Source organism: Coloeus monedula (genome assembly GCF_965178545.1).
Source record: "Coloeus monedula genome assembly, chromosome: 3".
Taxonomy (NCBI): domain Eukaryota; kingdom Metazoa; phylum Chordata; class Aves; order Passeriformes; family Corvidae; genus Coloeus; species Coloeus monedula.
Genome location: NC_138783.1, coordinates 87,908,290 through 87,928,245, shown reverse-complemented (window position 1 = coordinate 87,928,245; position 19,956 = coordinate 87,908,290). Strand labels below are relative to the sequence as shown.

General features: G+C 39.9%; 1 protein-coding gene across 1 annotated transcript; it reads left to right on the top strand.

Annotated features, from left to right (window-relative positions):
• Window positions 1-439: 439 nt before the first annotated feature.
• Window positions 440-19,286, top strand: CNGA3 (cyclic nucleotide gated channel subunit alpha 3; the record flags this gene model as incomplete). The annotated part of the gene is made up of 6 exons (XM_082278013.1): window positions 440-540; window positions 4,175-4,291; window positions 5,725-5,904; window positions 13,571-13,678; window positions 14,581-14,687; window positions 17,878-19,286. 6 exons carry the CDS (start codon window positions 440-442, stop codon window positions 19,284-19,286), a joined length of 2,022 nt encoding a protein of 673 aa, XP_082134139.1.
• Between the last annotated feature and the right edge of the window lie 670 nt (window positions 19,287-19,956).

The window sequence follows — 19,956 nt, the reverse complement described above, 5'->3', positions numbered from 1 at the left end:
GAATTAAGGTAAAGTGGAATGGGTTGTCCTAGCACATGCATTACCTGGCTTTTTTTGGTTGACTTCCTAACTAACCTCCTTTTAATGAGATTTTAAATGCAATTTCACTATGGATAATAGGTATGACAGTGTAGGTATCCATAAAGCCCAGAGACTAAAAGAATATAGTGTCATGTAACCCTTTTCTTTGGTCATGATGAATCTTTGTTAGACTTTTACCAACACTTTTTTTTCTGTCTACTGCAAATAAATCAAGAAACACATGTCATATGTGTGTGTAAATATCACTGACTGTTCTTCAAATGGTTGAAATTGCTTTTTGCTGTTCCACTGTTCTAATAAAGAACTCTTTTTAAGTACTGAGGACATTCCTTTTGCAGCCTTCATAAGTTTTTTTTCCCATTTCAGCTGTCATGTAGATGTTGATATGTAAAGCAAAATGGCAAAAATCAACACCCAGCACTCCTACCCTGGTATGCACAGCCTGTCTGTCAGAACTATTGATGAAGATATCGAAAGGATTGAAAATGGCTATATCAGGTAACATTTTCCTTTCATCACAGTCAAGAGGATAGATTACTCCATAATTTGTGGAACTCCTGTATCTCCAGGCATGGGAGCTAGAATTATGGGAACACTGTGTCATGAGATTGTTGACCCAGTGCACTTAACTGACTTAAACACATATATCCCAAGTACAGGAGAGATGGACACAGGGAGGTTGTCATGGCTTGCCGTTTTGGAACCAGGAGCTGTATCATCTAAGGAATAAAGCCCATTTTCACATCTGTGGGAATTACATTAACTCAATAAAAAGAAACCTCTTTCTCGAGTCACCACACAGACAGCAGGGTCTGTGCTTCCAACAGAGTATGTAGGATCTGGTGAAAAAAAAGATCCTTCCAGCACCATGCAGTGAAAAGCCTTGGGAAGTTTTTTTAAAAGCAGCCTCTGCAAATTGCCTAGTTCCTGTGATAGGGAAAGTCTGTAGTGTATAAAGAATATCAGCATTTTTGTACTGGATTTTCAGTCTCTCCCTGTACAGAGGAAATGTAATAGTTTCTTTACATTTACCTTTCTCTAGTTTTGGTAGTTTTAAAGTGGCTGTTTGAAACGTGCCAGTGAGCTTGCACTTACCTTTTGCACAGTACCAGTCATTCCTGTAGACTGGGCAAAGCCTGCTGGGCCTGCAGAAGGATGTCGGATTATCCATAGCATCTGTGAAGACTGGAAGAAGTTTTCTGCTTTTGGCTTGTTAGGGCCAACCACCTCCTCTATGTGGACCTTGTCAGATTGTCTCTTGCTGTTCAAATGCATACCCAGACTAGAGCACCCAGAATCCTGATGGGCTGATAGGACTCCCTGTATTATGAGGGTTTTTGGATTGCATGTCCCTAGCAGCTACTATGGATGCTCTGTTTGAATTGTTCCTTTTTTTCTTCTTGCTTTGCTTCCATGATACCTTCTGTCACACAGGTGTACCTGCAGTGCTGAAAGTGGACCTGATTTGTTCTGCACAGTAAGGCTTGCTTGATATAGTTACACTACCCCATGGTCTCCTTAGGGAGATTTACAAGAGCCCTGTCCCTTTCTCTCCATTAAGTCATGTCTTAGAAAAAGTGAAAACACAGATCAAAATGACCCTCTTCCTCTCCTTTTTTTAAGTGTCCTATTTGTAGCGGATGTAAGTGATTGGCAGCTCACAGCATGGAATTACTGGCAGGGGTGTGAGAGTGGGGTTATCAAGGTTTAAATGTAGAATTAAATCCCTGTGGTCATCTGCAATTTCAGAGGCAGTGACTTTGACGGATAGAGGAACTGAAATATGAATTTCACTGTACCATCTTGGTGATGGTCTTGAAGAGGCATTTATTTAAAAGAAAGTTTGATATTATCAGCATTAATTGCAGGAGTTCATAGATGAATAAAAAGATACAGTCTTGCTCTGTAAAAGAGATCTCACATTTAAGATTTTTGGATTGTTGAAATGATTGCTAGTAAGATGTATGCAATATCTTTGTAATACCATTCAAAATTTTTGTTATTTTTTTTTTAAACTCAGATTTGGTTCAGAATATGTCTGTACCAAAAGACAGAAACCATCCAGAATTTTAGCTCTTCTGGTATTAAAATATGCAACTATAGACTTTGGGATAAAAGCACCACATTTTCTAGAGTAACAGCATTTCTTCTTTGCCTTTACCTTCCTCCAGCTCCTGTTAGCTATAGTTCAACAAAGCACTTAAACACATTACTTAGTTCTTATTAAAGTCAGTGGGTGTTAAATTTATGCTTAGTGCTAGGGATGTGCTTAAGCACCTTTCTGCTGTGAAATGAGGCATTACCAAGAAAAAGCATTCACTGCAACAGTTAACAGAAAGCTGCTACTGATCTGTAAAATGCTGTGCTCATTTATGCTGCAGTGATTCATGTGCCCATATCCTTACTCTGTAGCATTATAAAGTTGGTTCATTTTGTTAAAAAAAATCAAAAAACCCAAAAAATAACAAACAAAACTCCATTCTTAAAACCCAGCCTCTGTGTAGAAACAGCTCAAATAGGAGAGGCAGCCCATTGGCTTATAGACACAGGTTGGCTATCTCAAGGTTGGAAGTAGGATTCAGCAGTGCCCTGCAGACATCTGGATTTCGGTGTCTTCATGTGAGTGGGTGCCTATGTTCCTGCTGTCCTGAGTGGGGATGTAGTCAGTATTGATGGTCAGCAGCATGCAGGGAACTGCTCAGCTTACCCTGAAATTCAGTAACTCTGCAGGCTCCTTCGCCTCTCATGATTATGAGAGGTATTTAGTTGCCTAAAATAGGTGGCTAATGCTATTTGAGATACCATAGAGTATTTGAAGTGTTTAGCTGGTGCTGGTGGATGTGAGGAGAGACCTATGTGCCCTGGAGAGGTCCAATAAAGTATTGTGAGATGTTCCAAATGGTACCAGACTCCTATTCTGTAGCAGCTGAATTAAGCTCTGAGATGGCCATTGGCTGTAATGGGAACTTAGATACTGATTAGCCATGGCCATTAACAATATTAGAATTTATTGCTAACATCTCACAAAATGTATATTATTCTGTAAACAGGAATAAAAGTTCTTAAAACCAGCCATAGTAGTGCAGTCTGAAAGACTGACTAGTCCAGTATCCTTTCTCCAGCAGGTCTGTAGGCAATTTCTCCAGGAAACAGTAAAAAAGGTGGACAAACTGTACTATTCTCGCAGCATTCATCTCGAGAGAGTTCTTGGGCTGAGTGTGGGCTTTATGTATCTGTCAGTCTGTAATGAGTGTCTGTTCCATGAGTTTGTTCACTGTCCCATAGAAGGACGTTAACTTTGGCAACTACAATATTCTCAGCACTGGCAACATAAACTAGGTTATAAAAGTTTTTCAATACTAAATGATATCTGTTGGTGTTTTGTTATTGGAGGAGAAGTAGAAAACAGCTAATAGTTGAGAATCCTGGGACTGTCAGGATCTATTTTAGCGTTGTTCTTTGGGTAGAAATAATGAAGTTTCAAGTCTGTTAGTTTCTGAGCTGTGAGTGCACATAAAATTGAGCTGCTAATTATCCTCTTGTGGGTATTCAAAATGCTGTTTCCAGTTCTTATGAAGATACTGCAAGTATCGTTTTAGTCAGTGTTTTCCGGGCAACACAGATTAACAGACTCATCTGAGAGTTCTTGTTTGCATTACAAAGGGGGAGAAAAGTGATCCTTAATGGATGTAACAAAGTCTTGTAAAAGTGAATACTAAAGACTGAAAAACACAGAGAAAACCGAGGAGTACTATAAAAATACACCTGGAGTGAACCCTAATAAAGTCCAGGTTCCAGTGAAGTCAATTTCAGAACTCCATTACCGGAAGATGAGACTAAAATTTCATCTATTTTTCTCAAATGCTGATCTTTGTAAGTGCTAATAAGTAGTCTTTAGCTTCTGAGCTTGCTAGAATGTCTTGCAGAGCCTCTACTGACTTCAATTCATACTGGATGGCTCCAGAAGAGTAGGAATATGGGCTTAGCAATATGGTTATCAAATATATGCTGTATTACTAGGGAGAGGACAATTTGCTGGACTGTTTCCTGATGCAGTGGTGGAGAGAAGCAGATGGGGGGAAGTCTGGTGAAGGCTGCGTGGAATTCTTAAAAAACCAACTTGTTTTTGCAGAACCCATTCACTGTATGAGGATGCACCCTCAGAACTGCAGGGAGTCGTTTCTGTGGAGGGCAGGCATGTACCTGAATCCCAGGCGAGCTCCTTCACGGGCAGGGGAGCAATGGCAAGGTAACATACTAACTAATATAATTTCCAGTATTAAGTTCAATTAGCTGAAAGAGACTGGTCACAATTTGGAGGCAAAGAAACAAGAGCCGTTGCTTTCCAAGAAAATGGATGGAGTCCGGCTGAAGAAAGTCTATAGGAAGTAACAGAAGTTGCATTTGACCTTGATTCATCACTTACTTATTTCTAATAAAAATCTCTGAATCTGAGAGAGGCTGAATAAGCCCAAACAAATTTGTGAAATATAAAAAAATAAATTATTTTTACATAATTGTATCTGAAAATACATTAAATGCTGGGGAAATGCATGAAGTGAGGCCGGACTGTAAAATAAATGGGTAAGTGTTTGGTTCTGGCTGATAGCTGATGTAATGTCTGTTTCCTATCAAATAAAACATAATGATTGTTCCATTTTGGTAGATGGCTCTGGCAAGGGAGGAGAAGAGGGATCTTGTGTTTGAGTGCAAGAATTTATCTCAGTTTTTAGAATCCAGTTATGTTTATAATGGATTTGGAGCCTTAGCCAGCAAAATTAAAGCCAACTATTGTCTTAAATTGTTTAATTTACTGGGACTTAAACCTGTCCCAGTGGAGCTTCAAAACCTTATTGTGTCTACTTTGCATCTGAGACTGCAGGGCTCTGCCTTTACCATTGTTGCACACAGCACAGACCACAGTCAGTTTAAGCATAGTGTTTTTCAAAGAGCAAAGAACAAAATTATTTTAAAACTAGGGTTAAAGAGTATTGTTTACACGTCAGCCTTTTGAGTAGTGGAGAATAAACTAGTATTTCCCTGTTTGCTTGTCGGATAATGACACTGCCAGATGTAGATTACAAAGTCTGCAAGAAGTTGAGTTTAGATGAAAAAAAGATTATAGATGTGTCTTTTGTGTAAAAATAAAGCACATGAATATATAAATTAATACTGAGAACTTGCATTTTAATCTTTGTTTATAGTTTCCTTTACCCTTTTTCAGGACAGTTTGAATTACATGTGTGTGTAGCTACAGTTATGTATACTCTGAATATACAAGGAAGTTTCTGATGTAAACATGAATGCCTAGCAATTTAAATATGAGTGTAGCATAACATAGCTCTTGAATGGAAATTCTCAAGGATCTAAGACACCTGAATCTGATAGACTTCACTTCGAGATCTAAAGGCCCCACACTTAGCAGGAATATTCTGTTGCTCTTGCAGAGCTGATACAGTAGAATAGGAACTGTTGCATGAGGTATTTTTCTGATCCACTGCAGAAAGTGATCTGTGAAATTGTGGAAAGTGACTGGGTTCACACAGTTACTCTATCAAATTTAATTTCGTAACAGGTGGAGATGTGGAGAAAAATACTCCTGGACTGGTGTTTGTGTGGATGTTTTAAGGCATCTCACGTTCCTGTCTGGTTCAGTCAATTTTGTATGTGTGTTCCATGCAGGCTGTCACGATTTGTCTTATCTGTAAGGTCATGGGCCATGAGACACTTGCACCATGAAGACCAAAGGCCTGATTCTTTCCTAGAACGTATCAGAGGGCCGGAGCTCGTAGAGGTGTCCACCAGGCAAAGCAATATCCGCTCCTTTCTGGGTGCCCGTGAGCGGCCCGGGGGAGCAAACAGGTAAGAAGACGTGTTTGTACTTTAAGTGAAGATGACTCAAGTTAAGGTGTTTTCTTGGTAATTAGGATGTAAGTTGTATTTTAAGAAGAGGGTAAGGAGCTTAGCATGGGAGATGAACAGAGTATCTAATGCTGCCCAGGAATCTTCACTAACTGAAGTGCTGCACTTTCAGCAGACTTTCTCTTTCGCCCTCAAACACACTGTGACCAAGATCATGAAGTAAAGGATTTTGATCATGCTGCTTCAGGCAGAATGATTTCTCAGAACTGGAATTTTATCATATGCAACTTGATGTTGCTAAACTGCTCTCGACTGAGGGAAAATGCAATTTCTATTTCAAGAATCTAGGATGTTTCTACTTTTGTTTTTTCAGGATCTTAATGTGCATTATATGCAAGTATTAGGAAACTCGAAGAAGCAGTTGTGCAAAATGTGTCATTACTTTGTTATACTTACTCATAAGTCCATCAGATAACAATACAGAAAGTTTCTGATGAAGAAATGACAAAATCGTTTGGATGCTGATTTCACTTACTAGCACATACACAGTCTTTGGTATGGAAGGCAGGCTTAGTCTTAATTTTTTTCCAATAAAACAAAAGAGACGACTTTATGTGTTTACAGTTTTTGATTTGATGGATTATTATTACTTTATAAATGGTTGATATAGTGTTTTAAATTTAACTCCAGCTAAAATGGGAAAATGAAGTCCTAAGACAAAAGCTGACTTTCTGTTTGGCATTAGGCTTTGAAGCAGAGAGTCCCATGTTTTTTTGCATAATTAAAGATTGGTAGGTAAGCAAGTAATTAATTTCAAAAATCTCAGCAAGTAATTCAGATTAAAGCAAAAACCTTTGAAGGTCTGTGCATTGTACAGGTTACTTTGATTTGTTGTGGTCCAGCACAGCCTTATTATTATCACTTGATCTACTCCTTAGAAATTCAGCTCAAGAGCACATTTTATTGAATTAGCCAGATTGTTGCCTGATTTCTCAGGTGTCTGGATCAGTAGCAACTGCAGATGGGAAGTAATTAGAGAGAACTACATTGATCCTGGGCCAACAAACCTCTGTATAAGGCTATTTGAAATGAATTTAAGAGCATCCATTCTCAGAGCCTTCTCAATTCTATGCTGTTGCTGGTTGACAGTAACTCTCCGTTGTTGTATCATGAAGGCTTAGTTCTGTAGCAGTGGTAGGTATGCTCGTTACTTATCCACAAGCCTTGACACTGCATCTGTGAAGAAGACTTGAAAGGATTGAAGAAAGCTTAAAATAGTAGCCCAATGAGTACAGGGCTAAAAATAGTGAGGTGCATCTTGCCATGCACTAATACGCCTAAGGACAGGCTTCAGACATCAGATGTGGTCACAAATGTGTATGCCAGGCACATGGCAAAAAGGAACTGGTACCTTGAAGTAGTTATGCAAAGGGGCTTATCAAAGCAGTAAAAAGGGACCTTGATAATCTTATCAGAGCGTATGTGAGAAGCTCGTGAGTCGGTCTGTTGTGTCGGTAAACACGTGTGTGAAATACCAGCAGTCTTTACGCTCTTTAATGTGTTCTATTTAACTTGCTTGCAGTCACTGGCCCTTAGCCAGGTTCAATGTCAACTTTAGCAACAACACCAATGAAGAGTAAGTACTGTTAACTTCCAGAGACCTTTCTACTACCAGCAGCTTCTCTTTTTCCCTATCCAGCCTAGTAACATTTGTAGTGTAAACTCCTTAGTTCTTCCTGATCCTTTCCTAAGAATATATTTTTATTATAGAGATCCTAAGAATATAGTTTTATTATAGAGAAAGATCTAGTTTTCTTAGCATGAAAAGCATCCTTTGTGCTCCCTGTGAACTTCTTTTTGTCTGAAGTTACCCTTTCCTCTCAAGGAGTGAATTTAACTAAGCATTTAGTCCCTACCTTCTGTAGTTCAGCTGGCTGATTTTACTGCATTGCCAATTGATGCATTATTTTTTCAGTTTTTAAATGAGATTCATATATTAATTTTCTAATAATGGTCTTCCTATTTTAACACAGTGGTCCCTTTATGCAAATCAAGTGCCCCAAAAATTTCAGGTTGTCAAATGAGAAGTGGATACTGATGAGGGCACCAAAACCCACTTATGTGTGCATCTTTTTAAAGTGTGTGTTTCAGTTCAGCAGGTACTGTTGTTTTAGAGTGAGTGACAGGCACCATAATAAGGCTGGTATTACCACAGAAGCTCTGACAGAAGTTGTCCTTTTGAGTCTATTTAATATCATTGACAAGCTATTTCACAGTGACACCAAAGAGAAATTTATGGAACAATGTGAAGAGCTCCTGCAATTTAAATTCACCCAGCACCAATGTTTGTTGTTTGTCTTAGACCACAGCTATCTGAAGACACATCTGCTCTTTAGTATCCAGCAGCAGATCTGTTCTCATGCATAACGATAGGAATTTTTTTCATTGCTTTCCAGATGAAAACAAAAAATTTAAAAATAATCAGTACATCTTCTGATTGTGTCAGAGATACTTCTAGAAAACTCTTGGGGTTTTTTTTCTCCAAGTAATTCTATCATAGGCAAGTTTAAATTGTACCTTTTAAATGATGCTGCAAAACCTTTGTGCACATAGCTGAACAAGAGATATTCCTGCTCCTAAAGCAACTTTTTGGTTTGGTTTGCATAACTTTTATTCAAAAGGAAAATCTGTGTGCAGTGAACAGTGACAGAAATGTGCAGATTTTTATTTAGACTGGTGTAAAAGAAATGCTATAAGCTTGGAGCCAAGCCTGCTAGACAGAGCCCAAAGGACTGATTAGGACAGAAATACTTCTGCCTTACTCTGTTTCTGACAATGACTCATGTACCTTGGGCAAAACTTTCATCCTTTCAATGTTTCATTATTTTTAAATGAAGACAGGACCTGTCTGTCTACCTGCCAAACAGTCTGAAACATACTTGATTTGCAAAGTACTTGACAGATGAGAAATGCAAATATTTGACTCATTCAAAGACTATGACAGTGTTTTTATAAGGGCTGATGAAGTAGTTTTTTAAGTCTAAAGCTGCACACGGCTTAGAAACACAGCATGGATGCTGCTGTGTTGGGGTCAAAGAGAACAGACACAAACTGTTTTGTTAGTTACTGGATTCCAGTTTATTCAGTGTCACTGGTAAAGAAAAAGAAATGTGGAGTTTTCATTATGTTAAAGACCTAAGTGTGCCAGGACTTGGGGAACTGTACATGGTGCTTTCAAGTCTTTGATTATGGCCAGCCATTTCCTCTGAGTGACTTCCATTGCCAGACTGCAAGTAGATGGGAGTGGGACAAGTTGGGAGTTACCACAACAGAAAGATGAACAGAGGCAACATAAATGGAAGAACCTCACTTACGAAAGATACCTGTAGTTGACAGATGAGTTTATAGGAGATCTCAGGCCAGAAAAAAAAAGTATTGGTGTTAGATGTTGTGTGAAATAAAGTTTTTTCACTTTTTAAAAAATAAAACTTAATCATAGGAGGCAGCTGGAATTGTCAAAATATTCCAAAGTTCACCACCACTGAGACTTTTTGATTGATTCTCAATCTCAGCCTACTTTTCCCTGCATACCAAGAGCCACAAATATACAGTGGCCCTACCCTTTGAAAATTCTGTTTACTCGTAACTCTGCCTTTCTGGTAAGAATGCCAGGCATTTGAAGTGTTGAGGAGCTGTGTTAATGCTAACAGCAGCAACTGTGCATTTGCCTTTAGATCAGACACCATGCATAGTAATCTGCAGTGAAGTCCTGACATGTTTTTTAAACAGGGAGGAGTTTTGGGGGCAGATTGGAAAATGAAGTGTTAAAGTTCTGGGCAGTCAGTGACAGAAATAAATTCTTGAGCGGCAGTTCCCACTGCTGTGTAGGAAATCAGCCTTGGCAAATGAAAAACTCTTTCTTTGGTTTGAGATGCATGTAGAAATAGAAGATCAGTCAAGCCAAAGGTTCTTTTCCCCTCCAGTTTTACTCCCTTGCACTGTGTAATTTTGAAGGTTTCAGTGGTGTTGGTCAGCTTGGTAGGTATTTCCCCAGATGTGGCAGAGTGGAGGATCTCAGCATTTTTTAGCAAATAAGTCTTGGCTTTTCCAAAGAACACTGTGGTGGTGCATCACTGTGGAAATGTCTAAGGGTGAGAACTGGAACAGGTGCTCACTGCTGGTTGGTGAAAGCTGCTACTATCTTAAAATTGGTGGCTGTCATCTCCTTTGGAGCCCTCCTTTCTCCCTGTAACAAGCACATTCCTAGATGTGATTGCCATTCACAGCACAGACCTTTCTGGCCTGAGCAATGTGAGCAAGTGTGCATGGAAAGTACAAGTCCTGCAAGCAGCATTGTTGCATATTCTGTCCTTGCTGTGGGATGTTGCTGTCATTAAACTCATTTGTCCATGCTTGACACCAGTGCAAAGGGAGACTCAGACCCAGTCTTGGCCGTTCAGAGGAGAACACAAAGCTCCCAAGGGAGCAGGAATCCATGGCATTCATTCAAACCAGACATTATGTGTGGGGAGTTTCGTTACCCACATACACTGTAGTGTGAGGAGCACACACAGGAGGACAGGCTTTTCTGTCTAAGGGGGACACTTTCTGCTTCAAGGACTAGACAAATTTCAAACAAAAAAGAAGGAGATTTCAGATGATGGATTTTCTGCTCATGTAAATGAGGACGGTTCTTCACATCACATTACATGATTATTGACCAAGGAATGTAGCAAATCTAGCTTTAAGATAAAGTATTGAGAGAATCTTGAGAAAGACATTAACTTTCTGCAAGTTTGAAAAGTATTTGTGGGCTTGTCTGCATAAGCTAACATATTACAAGACTCTTCTGTTCAGACAAACCTGAGAATGGGGCAAGTCAGATACAGAGGCAATTAATTAATTAAAATTTTGCTGGTTTTAAATAAGCATGAGAGGAGATTTAGCCTCATTTTGTATAATTACCATGAAAGCTTCAGACAGTCACAGTGGGGTTTTGGCTGTGCAAAGAAAGTTGACAGTTTGTTAAGCCATTTCACATTCTGTCATCCTTTGATAGGTTTCTATTTAGATGCCTGGGTTCTTAAGAGTCAGTCAAACTGAAAGCATTTACTTAAAATCAGCCTGGTACACTGATGTGTGAAAAGGTCAAGAAGGTGTGGGTGACTAAGGCAGAGAATCAGCCAGCTGGTTACCTGATGTGATAGTGTGGTGGTGTCAGGGTGAGAGGTCTCAGCCTGTAAACCCTCTTTTCCAGTTGGATCCCTGTCCTACTCTGTCTGGGGTCTAGCCTAGTTTCCCAAACCTCCACCCTCCCCCTTAACCACTCAGTATTGGTAATATTGCTAAGCCTTGCATTATGTTGCACAGCAAAAAGGAAGAAAAGAAAGAGGTTAAAGAGGAGAAAAAAGAGGAAAAGAAAGAGGAAAAGAAAGAGGAAAAGAAAGATGACAAAAAAGATGACAAAAAAGATGACAAAAAAGATGATAAGAAAAAGGAAGAGTAAGTATAAAGAATGTATGTGTGATTGTAACACGTCTCCTACACTGCAGAACATGGTATAGCATTTCACTGTAACACTTTTACAACTGTTGTTCTGTAGACTGCAGATTCTTAGCTTGTCAAGTCTTTAATACATTTTCGCCTTTGGGAAGGTTTCAACTGCTCAGCAAAGTTGTTTTCATCTTGAAGAGCTGTGTTTAGATCTTTCAGAAACAGCTTCCTATGTCAGTAAAAGGGAATTGAGCTACCTCTGGTTACTTTGAGTTGAAGATCACTCTTTAATTATGAGAACACTTTAGGACAGCAGCCTGCTTTGCAGGTCTGCACAGACTTTTCATTGTTCCAGAATTTCCATAACAATTCAGAGCAGATGAACCAAAAGTCTGGCTCATGTTACCATGTAGAAATATCTTACATGTCGAAAATTAAAGGTTTGCTAGTAAGTTTAGTTATTTCACTGACTAGTATATTTAATTACTTAATATGGTGCAGTTCATTGCTAGTGATCACTAAAATTTGCTTCTCTTGGTTAGGGGATGGTGTATTTCTGCAACAAAATGAGGTAATTTGAATGCTTTTGACAGAAATGGATCCTGTTCTTGCTTTGTTCCCCTAAAGCTGACCGAAATATGGTACCATTTGTATTTCCGGTGATTGAAAGTAACAATGAAGGCAGATAAAAAGAGAACGTATTTGAGTGAACTTCACAGTTAAGGAGTATGTTAGAGTAATATACTGTAGGTTTATATGTATGTATATGGTGGCACGTGCTATAGACTTGGGGACATTCCAAATGGAAACTGATTGATCTTAAGATCTTTATTAATCAAAGCTTTTAATTTTTTTTTTCCCAATTAGAAAGCCTTTGTTCTAAGCACTCTCTTTTGGCTTTAATTACTCTGTAGTGAAAGCCTGAGCTTTGCAGTAGCCAAAAGTGTTTTGAAACACTTTGTCAAAGAAAATTAATGTTTTAATGTCTACAAGGTAGTGTACTCTGACATATAAAGACCATATTTCATGATCACTAGTTTTGAGGTAGTGACCAGTTTTCTAGAAGAAATGGTTTAAAACCAGTAGTGAAGATGGTAAAGTAAATACTTCACAGAATCACAGAATCACCAGTTTGGAAGAGACCTCTAAGATCATCAAGTCCAACCCAAACTTTTTAGATTAAAGCTGCTTCCTTTACTCACATCACCTGGACATTCAGCTGACAGCAATGGTAATGCCAGAAATACACACAAATATGAAATAAATTATAATTTCGTTTTAATATATTTACATTCTTGGAGATTAGGAAAAGTCACACAAATATGTATTCAACCACTGCCTGGTCACACATTCTGCACACTATTATACAGTCCATAGATCACACTTTTACTGTTGAAATAATTTTGCAGCTGTGGACCTCAAACCCACTAATATATGTTTCCTCTGATTACATGCCTAATTGCTCTCTATTCCATATCAACCTTTCTCATGCTGGAGGTGGGCACTTCTGAGCATACTCTTTGCCATTAGCCATGCTGTTCTTTAAGTCTTTACATTCCAGGCCTGTATGCTTCCTTTAGCATCACTTCCTTGTTGTGAGGCCTAAGGAGCCAGGACTGTGAATGTGTGAAATGTGCCTTTACATACTAAGACATGTTTCAGCTTTAGTCACACACACTGTATGTGCATATGCACACAAATATTCTTACTTTACAGACATGTATTTGAATACATGTGTTTTACTTGTTCAAATATGTGCTTATGCAGTCATTTCCATAATAGAATTTGCTACAAATCAAAAATCAGCCTGCAAAGGAAGGCTCTTTCTCTAGCGATGAAAGGTAACCTTCTAACCAGAGTGATAATAAGAAACATTTAACAATTAACTTTTTTTTCATTGTGGTGCTTAAAACACAAGGCTGTGGGTTTCAGCCTGGGAGACATGAATGTCTTGTGTTTCTCTTTCCACTCTTACTTTTTCCAAAGTTGGGTCAAACAAAGAAATAGAGCTTGTCAGATGGGCTCCCTAATCTCATCTGCACTGCCTGCATGGATACTTTCTCTTCTCAGGCAGCTGTGAGTTTATGATGAGATGAGCAGTCTCAAGAATAGGGAGATCCAGCAGGTTGCTTGCTTACATTTTCAGTGTAAATCTGCATGTTTTGCTTTTCAGGCAGAAAAAAGAGGTCTTTGTGATAGATCCTTCAAGCAATCTGTACTACAACTGGCTGACCATAATCGCAGCACCCGTGTTCTATAACTGGTGTATGCTAGTGTGCAGGTACGGATTTTAGTTAGTAACAATTTTGCATTTCAATCACTATGTTTCCTATGTAAGTCGCCCTCTTATCTTCCTGCAGTATCTTTTGGGTGACTTACCTAGAAGATTTGCAGTTCATATACCCCTTGGGATATATGTTATGTGTACCACTGGGAGTAGGTGCCAGTGTTTATTTTTTTTTTCCCTTTTTGTCTAAAAGCAGGTGGATGTAACTTGCAACAAGCATCCTCATGAGCGCTGGTGTGGCCTTTGTGTGCCACCTGCTGGCTGGCGGCTGAGCTGTGTCCTGGCCACTGCAGCCGGCTCACTAAGCACTGCCAGGGATGATGGCTTCCCATCACCCAGGAGACAGCAGAAGGGAGGGATGTGGGCAGTGGTGGGGCCTCTTAAATTCATATAATGCCTCTTTTGGATGCTCGAAGGGCAGGAAGATTTAACTCGAGTATTTTTTTTTCATGGTAGAATGTGGAAATCAGCTTTAGTGAAAGTGACGGAGGGCTGTGGAAATGGTTTCCTTACACTGTGTAAGATGGTAGTGAGAGATGAGGATGGCTTGCCACTGAGAAAAAAATCTTTTATTTGGGAATTATTTTCATGGAGCTGTTTATTCTGTGAAATCTGGTGCAGTTTTAATTGTAGGGATATGTGTAATCGTCCATAAGTGCACTTGTGTGGCATATATGTGTTTGAGTTTTATTCCTGTCCAGAACACCTTTGAATTCTGAAAGATCCTGGTGTTTGTTTGGACATAGCTCCAGTGTGCAGATGTCTGGGCACGGAGATATGCTGCCTGTAATATTTCTGTTCCAGAAATGTGCACTAACATGCTGCTAGGACACATAATGGAAGTACTCTGCTTATGCAGTTGGCCTAATTTTTTTTCTTTAACTTTGTTTCTTTAGAGCCTGCTTTGATGAGCTACAAATGGACCATATTAAAATGTGGCTGTTCTTGGATTATGTATCTGATATTATCTATCTTCTTGACATGCTCGTCAGATTCAGAACAGGTGAGTCTTAATGGGATTTTAGTGTTTTCAAATGCTGCCTGTATATAAAGGGTGGAAACAAAGATTCCCCTGTGGGGTCTGACCACTGTAATATCCTGTCAGAACGCAACACTGGAGGCTTTGGGAAGATTAAATGTCTGATCAGTTTGGATTTTTTTAAGACTGGACATTCCAACACTTGCTCTTCACTTGTCTGTAAATTCAGTTCTGTCAGTAACAGGCATGCCAGATACTGAGTGAATAGCCACTGTAACAGGCTGTGTGGGGAAGGGACAATAGGGCACGTGGGGCAGGAAACCAACTGCACCTCACAAGTGCTGTTTTCTTGACCAAGCTGTGCAGCATCCTGGTCAGAAGTGGTTATTGAGTTGGTCAAGTGCAAGACCTGGCACCTGTCTCAGACTCCATTTTGTTCAGGTCTTACACTGGGAACAGGCAGTGCAGCCCCTCTGCCACCAGCTGTGCTTCTTGCAGCCTCTACAAGGTCCTGGCTGGGTTTCCCACTGCCTGGTGATGGGATAGGTTTAACCTGGGAACCTCTGCTTAGGTCCTGCCTTCCTGGAGGAAGTGTGAACCCAGAGGATCTGTGAGGGCTATGCCATGCTATGCGTGAAGTGGTTCTTTTCAACTTCTTGCCCCTGTTTCTGTAATCCAGGCAGGCTGAGATTCTAACCCTAAAGTGCTATCTGTTTTAAACTGAACAAGGTTGTAATATAGGCCTAAGTAATGACATACAATGAACCATATCGCGAAGTTGCTGAATAGTCCTTGATGCACTTTGGTGCTTGCACTTTGGTCCATGCCAGTGAACACCTGGTGTCTGGGCACAGCCAGGAAGACAGCGGAGGTTGGGTGTTGTTCATGGTGGTGTTTTTGGAGGGGCCTGGAAGAACTTACATGTGAATAGAAGGTGTCGTGGTAGCTAGTCTTGGGCCAGAAAACATTTCCTGTCTCATTCTCGTCACTGGTACAGACACAGCCTCAAAACGTCCCTTGAAAGGGTCCAAAACAACACTGATCATTAAAAAAATGAGAGTAATTATAAATCTTTCATTTTAACATCTTATCAATTTTATCTATTTATTTAAAGTCATAATAACAGCTTGATATTAATTATGGCCTGTGACAAGTTGTAAACATAATTACAAGACGGGCTAAAAATGCTGTCTTGTGGGAAGCACACAAGTCATGGCAAGCCAAATTCTTAAACTTAGCAAGTACCTTTTTCAACAGGAAAGTCAGTTCCAGGTACCAGCCTAAATCACAAGACTGGTGTATTTGGGGCAGGATGGGAGGGCTTAATCTTCTTTGTGTAGTTAAAATGTCAAATGTGCCGACTAAATTTAGCTTCTGCAGTTATATCTGTTACTGTAATGGGAAAGAACAGAGCAGAAATTAGGCACGTCCAGGCAAGGCAAGTTACAAATTTCCATGAGTTGTCCTGATAATGATTATATGGCTGTTAAAGCCTGGCTGGAATTTGAATTTGCTGCCTGGCTTGCAACTGCAGAATTGCTGGATGCATCTCCCGAATGCATCAGTGCAGGTGTCTGCTGCAGTTCCAGGCACTCCAAGAAAGAAGTTGCTTCTTTTAGGTGGCAAAATCTTTGTCAACTCTCTTAACAGTCCCTCCTGGCTCTGCCTTTGCCTGCTGCCTTTTCCTGTGAACCTGCAAGGTCCATCTGCCCTGGAAGCCTTTGGGGAAGAGTGTGGCTTCCTGCTGTCTGAGGGCAGGATCTGCCTTTGAACTGAGATCTGGGTAGCCCCACAACTACTCTGATCATCAGCTTCTCCATGGTGCTTTTCTGTCTAGCTGCAGGACCAGCTGGACTGCATTTCACCTATTTGGTGACTGTACACTGTGAAACAGAAAAGACTCGTGTGTCAGCAGCTGGTAGCGTTTAGCATAGCCTGTATTCTAATGGTTTCAAAAGATTTTACTAAAAGACTTTAGTTCCATAAGGGAACAAAAAGCAGAGAGATTTTATCTCCCTTCAGGAGGAAGGTGTTTTCACCGTTAATTTGCATAATTGTGTATCAGAAATTCATCAGGCTAGCCAGCTTTTCTGTTTAGTTGTATAACTAAAGGGCATATTTGACCAGCTTTTTAAGCAGTTTTCTGGGAGGCAGTACATGCATAGCACGGGAGCTACTTCCATTTGTAGTTGCCATCAGTTTGCAGATCCAAAGCCAGATACACACAAATAGATGAAGCATCTACAGATACACCACACATTCCAGAAATACAGACGTGCTGTGTCGGGCACAAAGAAATGCAGATACTTCCCTGAGAAAACTTTAGATTGCTAAGGGATTAATCAAATGTGATAATCCTGGATATACTGGGAATGCTTTGGTTTTTTCTCAGTGGACTTTTTCTCCTGAGTGACCGGGTTGGCCAACAGTTGGCTATCTCCACTTGCAACTGCAGCAAGTATATTGCAGTGCATAGACTGTTCCTTGTGGAACATTTTTAATGCTCTCAGAGGCACAAAAGAGCACTGTGGCTGTACTGTCTGCAGTAAAGGTTTCTTACTGCAGTTTATATCTACTCGTAAATTTTTTTAATCTAATACTTTTCAAAGTCTTTGTAATGAAGAAATATTGATGTGTGAAATTCCGCTTAGTAGCTCTCTCACTAGAAACACAAAAAAGTGCAAACCAAGGAAAATCCTGTCAGTTTTAACATTGGACACAAGAGGAAAAACATGATTTAGGGAGGGCGGTAACTGTATTTCTTTATTTCAAGGATATCTATATTGTTTGGAAAAAGTTTCCAACAATCCATTATACCTACTTGGTATTGATTTAAAAATACTCCACTCCTATTTTATATGCAATTGCTTAATACTTGCTTAACTTTAGTTATGACTCAGGTCATTGATTCATGAAAAATTAGACTCTTTTTTTTGCAAAGATACTTACAAGAAAAAGATACAGCTGTCCCAGAATAGAGTGGAAAGCCTCAGAGAGCACTGTGGTGATAATAGAGTCATTGTTCTTAATCATTATATATCAGCTTTGAAACTTGATTGAAATATTTAAATATGCAATTAAATGACCTCATAGTGTATCAATGTCTGTAGGCATAACTACAAATTTTAACATGCTCAGGTCTGAAATGTAAGTCACTCACTACTGCTGATGGTATTTTTATTCTAACAAGTAAAATCCTTTTAATTCTCCGAAGGCTTCCTTGAACAAGGCTTGCTAGTTAAGGACGAGAAGAAATTACGAGAACATTATACCAGCACTATGCAGTTCAAACTGGACGTGCTGTCTCTTGTGCCAACGGACCTGGCATATGTCAAGCTTGGTTTGAACTACCCTGAGCTCCGATTTAACCGCTTGCTGAGGATCGCTCGGCTCTTCGAGTTTTTTGATCGTACTGAGACCAGGACAAATTATCCGAACATGTTCCGTATCGGCAATCTCGTGTTATACATTCTTATCATCATCCATTGGAATGCGTGTATATACTTTGCGATATCAAAGGTGATCGGGTTTGGAACCGACTCCTGGGTGTATCCCAACGTGTCTGTTCCGGAGTACGCGCGCCTGTCCAGGAAGTACATTTACAGCCTGTACTGGTCGACCCTCACGCTGACAACCATCGGAGAAACACCGCCCCCCGTGAAAGATGAGGAGTATCTCTTTGTGGTCATCGACTTCCTGGTGGGCGTGCTCATCTTTGCTACCATTGTCGGTAATGTCGGCTCTATGATTTCTAACATGAATGCTTCCAGGGCAGAGTTCCAGGCCAAAGTGGATTCCATTAAACAGTACATGCAATTCCGAAAAGTGACTAAGGATTTGGAAGCCAGGGTTATTAAGTGGTTTGATTACCTCTGGACCAACAAGAAAACAGTGGATGAGAAGGAAGTTCTCAAAAATCTGCCTGACAAGTTGAAAGCTGAAATTGCCATCAATGTCCATTTGGACACACTGAGGAAAGTGCGTATATTCCAGGATTGTGAAGCTGGACTTCTCATTGAGCTGGTGCTGAAACTGAAACCTACAGTCTTCAGTCCTGGGGACTACATTTGCAAAAAAGGAGATATTGGAAGAGAAATGTACATTATCAAAGAGGGAAAATTGGCTGTGGTGGCGGATGATGGCATAACCCAATTTGTAGTCCTAAGTGATGGCAGCTACTTTGGTGAAATCAGCATCCTAAACATCAAAGGTAGCAAATCTGGCAACAGGAGGACAGCCAACATTAGGAGTATTGGTTATTCTGATTTGTTCTGCTTGTCTAAGGATGATTTAATGGAAGCTCTCACAGAATATCCAGAAGCCAAAAAGGCTCTGGAAGAGAAAGGACGTCAAATTCTAATGAAAGACAATTTAATAGATGAGGAGGCAGCAAAAGCGGGAGCTGACCCAAAAGACTTGGAAGAAAAAATAGGAAGACTTGAAGTAGCTCTGGATACGCTGCAGACTAGGTTTGCGAGGCTCTTGGCAGAATACTCCTCAGCTCAACAAAAGGTGAAACAGAGACTTGCCAGAGTAGAAACCCGAGTGAAAAAATACGGTAGTGGCAGCTTATCAATTGCAGAAGCAGAGGCTGAAAAACCTGAGGAGGAGAAAAAGCAGTAATGGAGTATTTATATTCCCTCATTTATTGGAGAAAGTTGAAGCACTGAAAGCCATAAATGTATGTAAATATGTGTGTGCATACATAGACATAATTATTTTTATATGAACTCAAGAGAATGGTTTTTAGCATTTTTAACTGAAGCAGTATTTTCTTGTAAATAGAACACTGTCACTTTCTTCTTGGGGGAGATTTGGTCTGGCACTTGGGTACTTTTTCGTACTGAGAGTGGGTTTCTTACAAGTCATGCTCAGAATGTCTGTTTTGTTTGGTACCTGTGGGTCTTGACACATTGTCTCTTCCTGCGCATCATGCGTTAAGAAGGCATTGTACTTGAAGTAGAAGGGATTAATTTCTTTTCTTTTTGAGAGCTTAAAAAATATTTATAGGGTACCCTGCTCTAACTTGCTACTTTAGTAGCTGATTAAATACATGGATGTATGTCTGGGTTTCTCAAAATCTTTGTTCTTTCACAGTCTGTGCAAACAGTTGGACGACAGCTAAGCAGTGTCAGGTACCTGGCCATTGCAGTGCACCCTGCACATGTATGGAATAGCCGTGCATCCAGATGCTTTAGTCTGATTCTCTCTAATGAGCTGGGCTCTGCACAAAGGACCATGCTGACAGAGTAGCAGTGCTTATTCATGTCCATTCTGGCAGGGTCTGTGACAG